General features: G+C 45.3%; 1 protein-coding gene across 8 annotated transcripts in view; it reads right to left on the reverse strand.

Moving 5' to 3' along the window:
- SCML4 (Scm polycomb group protein like 4) overlaps positions 1-16940 on the reverse strand; it is a 122697-nt gene that overhangs the window by 79295 nt on the left and 26462 nt on the right. The window contains exon 1 of one of the 8 annotated variants that reach the window (XM_050786738.1): positions 1140-2472. The exons of 4 other annotated variants lie outside the window; for them this stretch is intronic. In XM_050786738.1, the coding sequence (XP_050642695.1) occupies positions 1140-1191 (52 nt within the window). In that variant the 5' untranslated portion in view covers positions 1192-2472. Of the gene's footprint in view, positions 1-1139; positions 2476-16940 lie in introns of those variants that run through there. 3 more of the 8 variants (XM_050786743.1, XM_050786739.1, XM_050786740.1) reach the window with 3 other exon arrangements.

Here is a 16940-nt window from a genome sequence, read left to right on the forward strand (position 1 = left end):
ACAGTCACTGTCTACAGAGAAGCAAACAAGCAAAGAGGCCATAATAATATGCAAGACAGGTGATCTAACAGGTTTTGTATGAAATGCTGTGTGAACACCAAGGAGGAGGGAGATCAATTCTTTTAGGAAGGTTAGGAAGGGTAGGAGCAGGTGACATCAGAGCTAGGATTTTCCCTGGCAGAGAAAAGTAAGATAAAGGCACAGGGCTGGTGATGATGCAGGGACGTTTGGTGGTGCATGGAGAAGGGGTAAGCCAGCCCAACTGGAAGCAGGATCAATGGCTTCTGTTGTTTCTATAAGAAGTGAATGGAGGTAGCTATAAGGATGCCTACCCTTTGCTGGACTCTAAGTTGTTTCCTTCTATTAACTGCATAGAGTGTGTTCCTGACCTTGGGGTAACGTTCTTCCTCACTGTCATTTCGAAAACACAGCCCTATCTTCTCTTGTTCTGGGGCGCCATGTTGCCCTCACCATGAGCCAGTGTCTCCAGTGTCATCCTTCTGCCAGCAGTTTCACCCTAATGCTCGTGTCTGCAGGCTGCTTAGGGCTGTCTGTAAGGTGGTTCCCAAGGATCAAAATGCACTTTGGCATCTGTCTAAAATTCCACCATTTCCAAGATGGCTCAAACTCTCCTGCTTTGGAGGCCTTTCCTCGTCCACACACTGGTCTCTCAACTCCTTTACCACCCATTGCCTGCACTTTCAGTTTCATCAAGCACTGATTACATGATGGCTTATACAGTTTTCCCTTTGTTTTGCACACATAAATGATATCTGTACATCCCAGGAGGCCAGGGGCCATGTTTCACATGTCACTCTGCTCCTCACAGCCCCTGGTACAGTATTGCACCCACAGAGCACACCTGGCACCTGTGGCAACCTGTTCACCATGCAGTCTAGCCATCTCACTGAGGCTGATGGCCCACAGCTGGATTCAGAGGTGCCTTTGTATTTTAAATCTTTGAATAGAAATACATCAGTATAATAGAATGCCTTTGATAGAACGAAACCTTCATACCATAAGAAGAATAGGGCTACCAATATAATCTGTTAAATTGAAAAAAATAAATTCATTTACACACATTTTCCTCCAATTCTGATACTAAAATTTGACCAACAGAAGCTAAAGCCAAGACTCACGTGTACTCATTCTTAGCATCAAACTTTTCCCTCGGATACTATTCTCCACCATAAATAAATCCAGGAGGCTGAGTGTGGTGACTCACGCCTGTATTCCCAGCAGTTTTGGAGGCCGAAGCAGGCGAATCGCTTGAACCCAGGAGTTTGAGACCAGCTGGGCAACATGGTGAGATCCTGTCTCTACAAAAAATACAAAAATTAGCCGAGCGTGGTGGCACACATCTGTGGTCCCAGAGAGTTGGGAGGCTAAGGTGGGAGGACTGCCTGAGCCCAGGAAGTTGAGGCTGCTGTGAGCCAAGATCTCGTCACTGCACTCCAGCCTAGGCGACAGAGTGAGGCCCAGCCTCCAGTAATAATAGTAATAATAAAACTTAAAAAAATGAAACCAGGACCCCTCAGAGATGATTGATTTCATATCTTGGGGATAGAGAAGAGTTGGCATTAGCTTGTAACATATTATTATTACCAGAACAAAGATAATTTTGAGAATATCAGGGGCTGGTGCTAAGAGGACAAAGAAGCAACTTGTAACAATTTATGAATCAATAATAATAACCATAGCAATGTAGTCAATTGACATAAATTGTTTGTGATAGGGAATGGGTTTGTTTGTTTGTTTTATTTAAAAGACTTAGATAAGGTGCACCAGACTATGGTTGTACTTGTATTAACCCAAAAGAAGGGTGAATAGAATAAAATGTGATTTAGGTGATTTTCGTAAGTATAGGAGAGCTTATGTGTAGGTATCTTGTTCTGTTGAGTACTGATATGCACTTGTCTTTACCTGTCTAAATAGAGAAAGTTAGAGTTTGAGGGCAGGTGGACAACATGGCGAGACCCTGTCTCTACAAAAAATACAAAAATTAGCAACAAAAATTAGAAACAAACCCGGTTTCTAAACACAAAGAAACTGAAAGTCAACCAGCTTGTCCTAAAAAAATACGAATTGACCCAGGAACAAAAAGACCGGCTAGTCAATCTCAGTTGTCCCACCTGATAAGCAGGCCAAAAGAGGTTCACCAAGCCGGCCGTAGTGGTTCATGCTTGTAATCCCAGCACTTTGGGAGGCTGAGGTGGGTGGATTGCTTGAGCTCAGGAGTTCAAGACCAGACTGAGCAATAGGGCATAACCCCACATCTACCGAAAATACAAAAATTAGCCCAGTATGGTGGTGTGTGCCTGCGCTCCCAGCTATTCAGGAGGCTGAAGTGGGAGGATTGCTGGAGCCTGGAAAGTTGACGCCGCCATAAGCCGTGATTGTGCCACTGCCGTAAGCCGTTATTGTGCCACTGCACTCCAGCCTGGGCAACAGAGTAAGACCCTGTCAAAAAAAAAAAGAAAGAAAGAAAGAAAGAAAGAAAGAAAGAAAGAGAGAGAGAGAGAGAGAGAGAGAGAGAGAAAGAAAGAAAGAAAGAAAGAAAGAAAGAAAGAAAGAAAGAAAGAAAGAAAGAAGGAAGGAAGGAAGGAAGGAAGGAAGGAAGGAAGGAAGGAAGGAAGGAAGGAAGGAAGGAAGGAAGGAAGGAAGGAAGGAAGGAAAGAAAGAAAGAAAGAAAGAAAGAAAGAAAGAAAGAAAGAAAGAAAGAAAGAAAGAAAGAAAGAAAGAAAGAAAGAAAGAAAGAAAGAAAGAAAGAAAGAAAGGAAGGAAAAAAGAGGTTCAACAGAACGTTCAAGGGTGATAAATCCACCAAGTATCTTTCTGGGAGTTGCAATGTGCGAACTTGTTTCTTCAGCCTGTGGTAGATGAAGCTTCTAAATGTGTCTTGTAAGTATAAGGAGACCAAGGCTCATGTACCTCCTTCTCCAGATGTAGAACTCTCAACTCTGTTGTTGGATGGGGTACAAGGAGCTCCCCAGGTCCTTGTAATGGGCCCTTGGCTGTGAGAGAAGACTCTGAAAGCCTGTCAAATCCATTCCACCCTTGGCTAAACCTGTCAAAGCTATCACCATTCTCAAATGCTAGAACCTTCCCTGCCCCCAAGAGGGGTACAACAGCCAGGGTGACAGAAAGCCAAGATTCATATATTTAAGGACAAGGAGGAAAGATAAATGAAGTAAGAACAGAGAATATGCACAGTGAAGTGGGAAAAACACCCATTCCAGCCTGCAGGATTCAGAAACACTTTAGAACATTTGAAAGCGTGAGTAATAGGCATGCCGCAGAGGTAGAAAAAGTTGGGCTCAGCTGTACCCTAAATCTACATATTCTCTGGGGCCCACCAGTCTCCTCGGTTGGCACAGGAAGAGGAGGAAAGACTGCTTCTAACTCCAGTCCTACCATCAGGCCTGCTTGTTGGGGCTGCTCCTGAGAAGGTGACCTCAAGAGAGCATGAGAAGGGAGGGATCCAGTCCCAGGGGGCTGAGTGTGCCCCCTCCCTGTTTCAGATGTCCATCCCTTCTTTTTAAATCAAGTCCCACATTAACAGGCCTTACCCGGCACTGTGGAGATTGCATGTGGGGCCCTGGACTGTTTCCCTCAGCTGCATTTCTTACTCTTCTCCTGCTCTTCTCTGCACCAAAGCAGGTGTTGTTCCCCTAATTCCTGGTGACTGTCAGCTGCTGGATAAGTTTGCCTGATGGGAGGTACTGGTCTGAGTTTGCCTGATGGGAGGTGCTGTTCTGAGTTTGCCTGATGGGAGGTGCTGTTCTGAGTTTGCCTGATGGGAGATGCTGGTCTGAGTTTGCCTGATGGGAGGTGCTGGTCTGAGTTTGCCTGATGGGAGGTGCTGGTCTGAGTTTGCCTGATGGGAGGTGCTGTTCTGAGTTTGCCTGATGGGAGGTGCTGGTCTGAGTTTGCCTGATGGGAGGTGCTGGTCTGAGTTTGCCTGATGGGAGGTGCTGGTCTGAGTTTGCCTGATGGGAGGTGCTGGTCTGAGTTTGCCTGATGGGAGGTGCTGGTCTGAGTTTGCCTGATGGGAGGTGCTGTTCTGAGTTTGCCTGATGGGAGGTGCTGTTCTGAGTTTGCCTGATGGGAGGTGCTGGTCTGAGTTTGGAGGCAGAAGTTGGGATGGGTGAAGCCCATCTTTGGTGAAATCCCCGTCTTTGCTTGGCTAGGTCCCTGCTAGAAACTGCTCCTCCTCTACGGCTCCAGCTCCCTCTGAACAGACCTGGATGATACCAAGCTCTGCTGGGTGACATGGTCCTCGTTTCTGTCCTGCCACCTCCTGCCCCTGCCCCTCAAGCTTAGGGGTGGTTGTAGCTTCAGGGATGGTGGCTGAGTGCCCAGTCTCTTGTTTTGGCTTATCACTGTGCAACCGTTTCCTGCATTAAATACTCAATGCCTTAACTACTAAAGAGATTTCCTAGTTGGACCCCAACAGACAGATGTGAAAAGGACAGCATCTGCCCGCGCTTGAGACAGGCCAGTTTGTGACCGGGCAGAATGGGAAAACTTGTAAGAAAGGGAATTTCCTGCCAGGCGCGGTGGCTCAAGCCTGTAATCCCAGCACTTTGGGAGGCCGAGATGGGTGGATCACAAGATCAGGAGATCGAGACCATCCTAGCTAACACGGTGAAACCCCGTCTCTACTAAAAAAAATACAAAAAACTAGCCGGGCGAGGTGTCGGGCACCTGTAGTCCCAGCTACTCGGGAGGCTGAGGCAGGAGAATGGCGTAAACCCAGGAGGCGGAGCTTGCAGTGAGCTGAGATCCGGCCACTGCACTCCAGCCTGGGCGACAAAGCGAGACTCCGTCTCAAAAAAAAAAGTAAGGGAATTTCCTGTCTTTCCTATTATTCTAAAGGGTGGGGTCTGTCTCTCTGTGGCCACACCTGGAGATACACCTGCAGGCAAAACCCATAAGTCAAGAGAAGGGATTCAGAGGACAGGGAAGACGCAATGTTCTCTGCCATTGATATGGTCAGCAGAATCATGGATAAAAGAAATGAGAGAGAATGACCTTTAAGATAAATGTTGAAATTTATACCCTGGCATGTATAGCATGTTATCATCCACTGAGTAAAGAAGATGCACATAAACATTTCACATCTATACATGCATGTATGCTTATGGATGCATAAGATACCACCAGAAGCATTTTTACAACAGTAGCAATTGTCTCTTGCTGCGATGGGGAGAGGAACTGGGGTCCTAAGAACTGGAGAGAGAGGAAGGGTTTTTTTCTCTGCATACCCTTTTTTACCTTTTGAATGTTGTGTATTTTTAAAAAATAAAAACGATCCAATAAAGTCAATCTAAATGAGTGAGTGGCTCTGATATCCTCAGCTTTTGATCAACCAGGGCCAGCTGCCCTAGTACATGGGAGGTGAAATGAGTCAGGTACCCCGGACCCTGAAAAGGCTCCAAATCACAAGCCCACATGTCGGGGCTGCACTCATCACGGCCCATGGCGTATGCATTTACCCTGACTGGGATCCTAATCACCCCAGTGGTTTGACTGAGCAGACCAGCAACCATTTCAGTGGGTGTTTATGGCACATGAGGCATAGGACTAGGTACGAGTGGACATGACCCTGGACTTAGGGGGCCAGACTTTAGTGCTGGCTCTACTCCTAGGTAGCTGAGACAGAGACAAGTCACTTCACCATTCTGGGCCTCGGCCCCGTACTGTACAGGTTCAGATCTCTCAACTCCCTGTTAAACAAAGCTGACAGACACGCCTGGTCTGTCAACTTTGCTTGACAGGGAGTTGAGAGCTCTAAAACCCTTTATTTATTTATTTACAACAGACGCTTTATTTATTTATTTTCTTTATTTTATTTTCTAATTTTCTTTTTTGTATCTTCCTGGTCCAGAGTTGTATTTGGGTCAAGGAGTGCATTCTTCTTCTATGAGTAGGACTTTAAACAAACCCTCTAAGGGCTCAGTTTCTCACAGCAAAAGCAAGAAGAGGACCCACTCCCTGTGTCCCTTGTCCTAGAGGACAACACAAAACCCAAAGGAACAAGATGACTGTGATCTGAGTGCTGTTGCGCCCCACTGCTGAGGAGCTGATCTCAGGCTGCAGCGAAGCGGTTTCGTAGCCTGCAGCTGTGCCCTTAGACGGGATGAGGCAGAAAGCCTCACATCTCCTCACACCCAGAAGGCAGTGAGAAACGTCTAGTGACAGCCTCCCAGGTGGATAGGGAGTTGAGTGGCCAATGGCCTTGTAGTAGCACCTCCCAAGCCTCTCACATTCTCATGCTCCGAGAGGGTCACAGGTCACTCTTGCAGGACTGAGATCAGCTGTGCTCCAGCCTTGCCTACATGGCCCATGTGGAGATGTGCAAGGTCACTGGGGTGCTGTGGTGGAACCTGTCCTCTGCAATCCCCTCCTGACTTTGAGAAGCTAAACAGCTAGTAAGGGAGAGGAGACATTTGTACATGATATGGCAGGAGGACAGTTCTGAAGCAACTGGTATCTCATGGATAATGACTTAAGAGCCCAGGATGCTCAGGAAAAAAGAGGTTCTACGAGGCTGAGGTTTTCCGGGGCCACAAAACAGCCAAGGGAAAGGCAGAGCCTGGGGCACACCCTGCCTGACAGCTCCTCCGCACCTCACCCTCACTAGCTCCTTGCAGTCTGGTACTCCAAGGGGGATTGGGGGTGCTCCTCTTTTGCTACCGACCCTAGAGGACCCCTAGGACACCTACGCCAAAGGCTCCCCTGTGTGCAGTCCCGCAGTCCCACTTCCCCTACTCCTAGCTCATTGCAGAAGGCTTCCATTATTATTTCCAAGTCCAGGAAAGTCTTCTGGAATACGAAACTGAGCTGCTTCTCATCTGAATCAAAGCTACAGTGCGAACTCAAGTGAGTTGGATCGCAGCAGGTCTCAGACGTTTCTAATTTGGGGCCCCCACTCATGGTTTTGTCGAAGTCTGGAGTCAAAGAAGTGGCATCACTTGTTCCTTGCTCAGCAAGAGGGAGCTTATCCTCTCTCCCACCAGTGTCAGTTTCTGCCTGAAATGTGAGTCGTTTTCCCCTGGCTAGATGAAAAGGAGCCACCTACAAAAATGTGTGTTTCTCAAGGAAGTGGCTTTCCAGAGGCTCCTCCCCCACAGTCCTGCCTGGAAATTGCTACCTGGACAGAATCTTTCTTTTCTACATCCTTCCTTGTGGCTATAATTGACCCATTTCTATCACAGCACCTACAACATGTTATTCCATTCATTGGCATCCCTGCCTCTCTGTCCTAATACGCTTGAGCTCCTTGGAGAAGGCTCTGTATCTTCTTCCATGTATCCCCACCTTGTTCAGTGTCTGGCACATCTTAAGGATTGACAAATATTTATTGACTAAATGATACGTGAACAGATGAATGGATGATCAGTGTCCCAGCCCTCTTCCAGGACTCCTCCTACTTCTTAGCACTGAGGCAGCGGAGTCCAGTCCAGGGTACTTGCCTTTTGTATTTAGTAGTGGCCACCAGGCTCAGAAATTTACCTAAAGAGGACTCAGCAACCACTTTCCAACAATAAGGCCACTCCAATAAGATGCAGAGCATCCCATGCTGCCAAGATGGGTCTTCACCTACTTCATCTCTTTTAATTTTCACAATGGTTTTGAGATAAGCATTACTGTCCTTGGATTTCCAGATGAGGAGCTAAGGCCCAGAGAGGTTACATGAGATCACCCATTAGTGGGCAGAGGGTAGATTTCACCCCAGAGCTCTCTGCATAACTCCCTACAGCTGTCTCCCTGTGTCAGCCCTGGACAGAATTCAGAGAGCTGGCAACAGAGCTGGCTGGGGGACAGGAGAGAAATCTGACCCTTCAGGCCACTTCTCCATGTCTCAATAGGACATAAAGAAATGAGACTGATACAATATGAAAGCTTGGATGGTATAAAGTAACCCAGTCAAGTCTCTGGGCATGAAATAATTGGATGAATAGAACAACACAATCATTTAGTGCCTACAGAGCTGATCCAAGTTTTTTTGGAAGATTGCTGAAGGGTGGTTGTGGGCAGCAGTAAGACAGCAATTGCTGCGAGACATTTGTCTCCGCTAAGGAGGCAGCAGCTGCGACTGTCACTCAGCCTCGGCACTCACATCCCACAGTGTAAGGAAAGGCACCTTAGAATGCAGCTACACACACACATATATGTATTTTTGCAAACCACTATTTCCTGTTTTGTTCTCTATTTATACTTTACATTTAGTTTTGAGAAAGCGCCGGTGGTTTGGTGTTTGGGTTGTTTCTCGTTCAATCTTTATCTATAAAGCAAATTCTCCTTTCAAGATGATTTTTTGTAATATAAACCAACTGTATAGCTAGATTCCTTTCAAATACTTTGCTAATAAAAATTCTTACAACTTCAACAATAAAGCAACAAGATTCAAATAACACAAATCTCAACTCTCCAAGTCAGCACCCCCCAAGCAGGAATCCATTCACCAGTCTTGCCGAGGCTGGGCCGGGGGGCGGCGGGGGGGTTGTGAGTTCCTCGAGGAATTCCAACACAGACATTTTCACACGGATTTTCAGGCACATAGATGCTCATCCTGAAGTACAGAAATGTGTAACTATGATGCCTTCATTATGATACTCTTTGGAAATCATTGAGGTATCCAAAGCACTTTGTTACTGCTATATAATGACATACAGCAACTCAATGTTTGCCCTCCAAGAACTGTCTAAGAAAGACACCATCTCGGACCCAGGGTAACAATCATCAGAAAATAAACATGAAAACAACACCAGAACCAATTCCTTCACCTCTTGTGCAGGTCAAGGAAAGATGCATCTAGAGGTAAAAGGCAAGAGCAAGTGCACAGTTATCATGAAATTGATTTTGTTTCTCCACATTCGGTAGCTGAAAGCTGTACTTCCCCAATAGACAAGGGCCATGTTTCTACAAGGACCAGGAAAGCTGGCTTTGCATTGCAGTGGACAGTAAGCAGAACAGCAGAGTGACTCTTGAGTATCAGTGTCCGGCCCTGTCAAACGGAGACTTCAGTACTTGCCGGGGCCATGTCACCAGGCTGCCAGAAGGATCTCATGAGAAAATGACCATGAGATCCCGTCATAATCAGTAAACCCTGTGTGATATAAATTACTATTCTTCCTGGCTAATTATTTTCTTTTGTTCTCTTTGCAGAGAACAGACAGCCAACAGAAACTCTGTTTTCCAACCATCTTGTTTGCAGTGTCCCTAAAGACAACATAAACCAGATCATTTCTTTTTATTTGCCAAGCAAAAGAAATAAATGCATCCAGACAATGTCACATTCCTCGTCTTTTCCTACAGAGCATCGCATTAGTCCTGTCTCCCATCTTGATGATGCCCACCTCATGGGGGTGAAGCTGCTACCAACGCCCTGGTATTAGGAAGGATTTTAGAGCTCTCCAGAAAGCTGTGAGCCAGAGAGGAAAGCTTGGGTGTTGGGTGCCCGACACTGTCACCATCACTGTCTGTCTGTACAGTCACTACACACTGGTTTATTCTCCCCTCTTATTTCACAAAGAAAAAGCCCAGGTACTTCAAATACTAGAAATGTAAAATGTCTCCAGGTCTGAGAATAGAATGGGTGAAAGGGTGGGAGCAAGGAGCATAGGAAAGCTCCCCCAGTGTGTGTTTCCCTAACTTACAGGAAAGAAGACAAAATGCAGACTAATTTGCTTCTGGTCAGCAAGGATCACAAAGGCTTCTCGGCTGTCCTGATAGGCACAGTCCCGGCACTGCTCCAGCAGGGACACTGTAGGCAGGTCACTACTTCTTGGGCCTGTGTCCCCCAGTGGCCACGCTTACACAGCCTGTTGGTTCCACAGGCTTCACAAGTACTGCAAGACCAAGGTCAAAAGCAAATTCTTAACCTTCAAAGGGAAGCACTGGCCAGAAGCGGACTACTCTCTTTCTCTCCTCAATCATCCCTTCAATCATTTGACAGTATTTTCTGGGGACCTACAGTGGTCAGACATTGCAGAGCACAGGGACGTGAAGTTGAACCCAGAACGATCCCTTCCTTGGATGTTCGTGGGCAGATGGGAGGGAAGCAGACCACCTCTGGTCATCACATCTCCTCTGAGTCCCAGCCCATCCTGCCTCCCCACTCCCCCGCATAAACACGGGTCCCCTTACAGGCAGGTCCCTCTAGCATGTTGTGGTGTGCAGACAGTGCACAGCTGAATTCCCTATGTCCTGCGTCATTGACACACAGCTTCTCCATTGCAGTCTCCCAGAATCGCTCTGAGCCTACGATACATGGGTAGGTCACGCAGGAAGAAACAGCCACCACACACACTTAGTCCAGACAAGGACAGTGGCCAATAATCACAAAGGCAGAATCTCTGGAGACCAGACCTGGCCCACAGCAAAACCACCAGATTCATCTTTGAGTTGTCCCTGAACAACCCCTCTTTCCCTCAGAGCACCACACCTGTGGAAGGGAGGATTCCACAGCGTTGGTGGCCTCTCCCCTCACACTCATGTCCCCTGGGCTGTGGGCACTGATCCTGACACACACCTCTGCACAGAGGGCCCAGCTCACAGGACCCGCAAAGCAACAAATAGTGGGTGAATAAATAAATGAATTAATAAAATGTACATACGTGCATGTATTATTTTATTAAATTCTTACTACAAGCCTTTAAGGCAAATATTATTACATACTCCCACTGTATAGATGAAGAGTCTGTCAAATCTATACAGATGACAACTCAGAAAGGCTCCAGGTCTTGCCAAAAGTCACACAAGTCCAGTCTAGTCCAGTCTCTCAGCCCTGGCATCTGGTCAACGATAGGTTAGCTGCTGAAAGATCCAAGAAGTTTTATCTCCCAGCGCTTCTGTTTCTAGCTGGAGGTGGGTGGGAGATGTTGCATTTTACCAGCTGACTTCTTACGACCAAAAAGTCAGGAAGCCTTGCAATCACCCTGAGACAAGTCAACCGTAGTATTACCACAGATGGTATCTTGCATGGTGAAAATCTATGTGACCTCTTGGGGCTTTGCATATGGTGAATCCCCAGCCAATATGGTTTGATTGACTCACAGAAAGAAAGGGAGAGAGAGAGCAATACAATGATACAATTGAGGACTTCCACTTCTTAGTTGCAAAAAGAAAGGTCAGAAAAGGAAAAGTAACAACACTTTTGTCCTGCTCTCTCTCGGGGGTTAGCCAGCAAACAGGGGCTTACTGGATTATTTTCTAGGTCTTCTCCCCTTCTCAAAGGTCTCCTGGGGCCATGCAACAGCTGTAAGTCAATTCTTAATTAGCTTTCACAGTTTACCTTTTGAAAATCCATATCTGTGTGAATATTTATTGGACGCTTACTAAATGCAAGACATTTGTCCCAGGCCCTGAAGATACAAAGGGATGTCAAATAAGTTTGCAAACAGAAAGGCACACACAGCATCAGGAGTGGCCAGACTGGGACAACCATCCACACTTACTGCAGGAACCAAGAAGGAAAGTCCCACAAAGGTCAAAGCACCAAACAGGCCAGGCATGGTGGCTCATGCCTGTAATCCCAGCACTTTGGGAGGCTGAGGCGGGCAGACAACCCGAGGTCAGGAGTTCGAGACCAGCCTGGCCAACATGGTGAAACCCCATCTCTACTAAAAATACAAAAATTAGCCAGGCATGGTGGTGCACGCCTGTAGTCCCAGCTACTCGGGAGGCTGAGGCAGGAGAATCACTTGAACCCAGGAGGCAGAGGTTGCAGCGAATGGAGATTGTGCCACTGCACTACAGCCTGGGCAACAGAGCAAGACTCCGTCTAAAAAAAAAAAAAAAAGGCACCGAACAAGTCCAGGGTTACTAAAAACAAAGGCAACAGGAATGTGTCATTAGGTTAATTCTTAATTTCCAGAGCAAGAGGAACAGGGATGGAATTAGCCTACTGCTTAAAGTATACTGGAGAGTTAGCAAGTGATAAGGAGACTCCCGAAATGCCTCCGGACTATTTAGTTTCAGTTTAGCACAGAAAGGGGAAGGGTCTCAAACTGGAGGTGGCAGACACATACTAAGAAATGGGTCTGCAGCTCATCACTTTAATGAGCCCAACTCTCTCTCAGTGCAGACAAAGCTCAGCCTCGAGTAGAGCAGTTTACAGATGGAGCCTCAGAGTGGCCGCTGGAAAATGTTCGAGAAACCCAGGAAAGAAGAGAAGTATTGGAAGAGCAGAAAGGGGCACATTTTATCCCAATTTCCAAAAGAGGTTGGATTTGGGATGTGAATAATCAGAGAACTGATTATTAAACAAGCTAGTAACACTTATTAAAGAATGTGGTAATTACTGATATTGGAACATTGGCTCCCTAAGAGCAAACGACTGTACTTTAAAGTTTAAGGCTTCAGGCTGGGCACAGTGGCTCATGCCTGTAATCCCAGCACTTTGTGAGGCCAAGGCAGAAAGATCACTTGAGCCCTGGAGTTCGGGACCAGCCTGGGCAACATGGCAAAACCCCATCTCTACTTAAAGTACAAAAATTAGCTGAGCATGGTGGCATGTGCCTGTAGTCCCAGTCCCAGCTACTCGGGAGACTGAGGCAGGAGGATCTCTTTAGCCCAAGGATGTAGAGGATGCAGTAAGCCCTTGATCTAACCACTGCATTCCAGCCTGGGCGACAGAGGGAGGCCCCGTCTCAAAAACAAGCAAACAAAAACAAATAAAGTTTAAGGCTTCACCTAACTAGATTTACTTTGGGGGAAAGGGAGGGGGACAAATAGGTGGGAAATCAGAGGACTGCTATAACCATGGGCCATCTTGATTGCAAAGTATTTGATAACATTTCCTGAGATTATTTCATGGATCAGATAGGAACATGTGAGCAGAAGGATAATACTATTATTATCCTTAATATCTTGACTAATGAGACACCACCCAGGATCCTGGTTGCGTGATTGATGACAGCACCAATCTGCAGATGATCTCCAGTGGCACGCCACAGGTCTCTAGTTGTAGTTCTATTCTATCCAATAACATGAATGAAGATTTGGAAGGCAGGTTTATCATCAGATAAGCAAACAACGTAAGTTTGAGAGGGATGGCTAATGCTACAGATTTCAGGATTGCAATTCAAAAATTTTTAGTTAGGTAGACCAAATCAATCAGATGAAAACTTTAAAAGATAAAAAGGGGCCGGGCGCAGTGGCTTATGCCTGTAATCCCAGCACTTTAGGAGGCCGAGGCAGGCGGATCACGAGGTCAGCAGTTTGAGACCAACCTGGCCAACATGGTGAAACACCTCTCCACTAAAAATACAAAAAAATTAGCTGGGTGTGGTGGTGCGCGCCTGCAGTGCCTACACTCGGGAGGCTGAGGCAGGAGAATCGCTAGAACCCGGGAGGCAGAGGTTGCAGTGAGCCGAGATTGCGCCACTGCACTCCAGCATGGTGACAGAGCGACACTCTGTCTCAAAAAAAAGAGAAAAAAGATAAAAAGGATAAAATGTCACCCCCAAATGTACCAAAGAGACTTGACAGGAACGGCTTGCTATGTGAAAAAGATTTGGGAATATCGCTAATGACAAACCTCACTCAGATTTTGGTGTGGGTCATTTTATCAAAAAGCTAATGGGAATATAGGTTGTATAGGATCCAGATCAGGGGAAACAATAACCGATTATCTACGATATCTGAAGTTTTCCACTTGCAAGAACTAAAACAAATATTGAATCCAAAAGGAGGAAAGAGAAACGTATATAGAACTTTCATCTGGGGAACAGTAAATAACTGACGGGAGTTAGCTTGGACAGAGACGGCTGATTCCATGTGGCAGCACAAGGTGGAGGCACAATGTGGTCAGCAGCCCCCAAAAATGACCCCCAATGATCCCCATCTCCTGTGTAGCCCTCTCTCCCCCTGTATGAAGGGAGAGAGTATCCAACTATGAAATTATTAATTCAGAGGATGATTACTCAGAATTCTTGCTGTCTAAGACCCGATCTAACTTTAAAACGGGAAAGCAGTAATTAATGTTCTTTCTTACCTCAGCAGCAACAAGAGCTAAATGAGATACCAGGCATCACAGCCAGTGGGTATTTAGTCTACAAACAGGAACCCCCTGCATGCACGTGAAACACAGAACCAATAACTGGGAAGCGTACAAGACAAACAAATGCTTAAAACAGGCTGAACACCTGAAGAACAGGACATGTGGGTTCATCCTCACTCTTCTAGAAGTGTATATTTCTCCATGTGAATCCCAATGGAATCCTGTTCTTTCTGCTTTCATTCTTTCTGTCACTCCTTTATAGGGTGAGAGTTGCTCTTTTCTTCCTGAGGCAGATCCCAAACTCTAAGAAGTCCAATTTGGTAAGGACAGTAGAGCCTATTGAGATTACAAGGCGGCCGGGGGTGGTGGCCCATACCTGTAATCCCAGCACTTTGAGAGGCTGAGGTGAGTGGATCGCTTGAGCCCTGGAATTTAAGACCAGCCTGGGCAACATGATGAAACCCCATCTCTACCAAAATACAAAATAGCCAAGCATAGTGGCATGCACCTGTGGTACCAGCTACTCGGGAGGCTGAGGTAAGAGGATTGCTTGAGCCTGGGAGGTTTCAGTGAGCCAAGATCACACCACTGCACTCCAACCTGGGCAACAGAGTGTGAGACCCTGTCTCAAAACAAAACAAAACCAAAACAAAACAAAAAAAACAAGCAAACAAACAACAACAACAAGAAGAAGGTCAGTATAGAAAAAGAAAAATATCTTCTTCATCCCAACCATCAATCTCTCTTATCAGCCTCTTGTGATATTTCATAACAAGTTTTCAAAAAGTATCTTTGCTCTGGACCCAAGGGGCAGAGGTAGTCAATTAAGATGAAACCAAAAGATGTGATCACAGCAGAGTGACGGTTACAAAGAAGGTGCTCAATAGATGCTTATTGAATTGGTTTGCACTGGATTGGATTGAATTAAACAGATTAAAATGGAAATGCTCAGGATGAGGCATTTAATAAACTTTCATCTAATTGAACTGGGCTGGCAAAATAAGTCATGATAAATTCATATCCTGGAACATAATTTCCTCCTTTAGAAACAGTCATTCCCTAGTCCCAAAGCAGCCTGGAGGGGCACATTCGGGCTTCTCTATGTACTAACAAGGAAACATCTTCAGAATGTATTAGTCTGGTGGAAAACACCAGTCAGAAGTAGCCAATGAGTATGTGCAGTTATTTCACTTGTATGTTATCCAAACTGCATACAAGAAACAACATATTATGTGTATATGTATGTATATGTGTGTGTGTCTCTCTGCGTATATAGTTTTTAGAGCACATTTTGTTCAGTGTATTGATTTAAATCCACCTGAGTGTGCCAGGCAGATGGTTGAATACTCACTTCGATAACCTAGCTGAGTAGTATATGTGTTAGTTTCCTAACACTGTCATAATGACCACAAACTTGGTGGCTTGGAACAACAGAAATTTATTTTCTCACAGGCCAGAAGTCTAAAATCAAGGTGCCAGCAGGATTGATTCCTTCTTGGGGCACTGAGGGAGGATCTGAGAATCTGTTTCCTGTCCCTTTCCTAGCCTCTGGTATTTGGCCAGCAGCTACATCACTCTAGTCCCTTCCTCCATGGCCTCATGACCTTATTCCCTCTCTCTGTGTCTCTGTATTGCCACATGGCCTTCTTATAATGACACTAGTCATTGGATTTACAGCCCACCGTAATTTATGATCTTACCTTAACCAATTATGTCAGCAAAGGTTCCATTTCCAAAGAAGTTCACCTTCTGAGGTTCTAGATGGACATGAATATTGATGTATACTGTAAATAGTATACTTCAACCTTTCAATTGGGGAAAATGCTGCCTTTTATCTTATTAGGTATAGTGTTGTGCTAATTAACTCATACATTTAAAACAGTCTTTTGCTATCACTTAAAAGTCTTTGTCTTGCTATATCCTCAGGGAAGATGAAGAAAATCTGATAGCCCTTCTTGTAATATTGCCATTTTTTTTTTTTTTTACCTTCCTGCTAATTTGTGCAACTAAAGTTTTCCCTGTAAATTTAGATTTTTTTCCAATTTAAAATATTTTTCTTAATTGCAGTATAATTTACCTACAGTCAATTTCACAGGTCTTAAAAGTACAGTTTGACTTTTGAGTTTTGACAAATGTCAAATGAGTTACAGCAATGTAACTCATTCCCTAATCAAAATACAGAACATCTTCATCACCTTAGAAAGATTCTTTTTTTTTTTTTTTTTTTGAGACAGAGTCTTGCCCTGTCACCCAGGCTGGAGTGCAATGGCGTGATCCTGGCTCACTGCAGCCTCCTCCTCCTGGGTTCAAGTGGATTCTCCTGCCTCAGCCTCCCGCGTAGCTGAAGTTACAGGCGCTCACCACCACGCCCGGCTAATTTTTTGCATCTTTAGTAGAGATGGTGTTTCACCATGTTGGCCATGCTGGTCTCAAACTGCTCACCTCATGATCCACCCACCTTGGCCTCCCAAAGTGCTGGAATTAGAGGCTTGAGCCACCGCGCCCAGCCAGAAAGATTCTTTATGCCTCTTCCCTGTCAGTCCTACTCTTCCAAAGACAGATACTATTCTATCACCACAGATTAGTTTTGTCCATTCCTAAGTTTTATATAAATAGAATCATATAATATATACACTTCTGCATCTGGCTTTGTTCGCTCATAATTATATTTGTAAGTATACCAGCAGTTCATTTCTTTCTATTGCTCAATAGTAGACCATTTTATGTGAATATGCCACAATCTGTTAATTCATTCACCTGTTGATGGACTTTCTATTGTTTCCGGTTTTAAGCTATTTTGAAAAATATCTGCCAGAAACATTTCTCTACAAGTCTTTTGTGGACATATGTTTTCATTTTCCTGGATAATTACCTGGAAGTAGAATTGTTGGTTCATAGGGTAGGTTATGTTTAACTTTACAAAGTACTG

Source organism: Macaca thibetana, chromosome 4 (genome assembly GCF_024542745.1).
Source record: "Macaca thibetana thibetana isolate TM-01 chromosome 4, ASM2454274v1, whole genome shotgun sequence".
Taxonomy (NCBI): Eukaryota; Metazoa; Chordata; class Mammalia; order Primates; family Cercopithecidae; genus Macaca; species Macaca thibetana.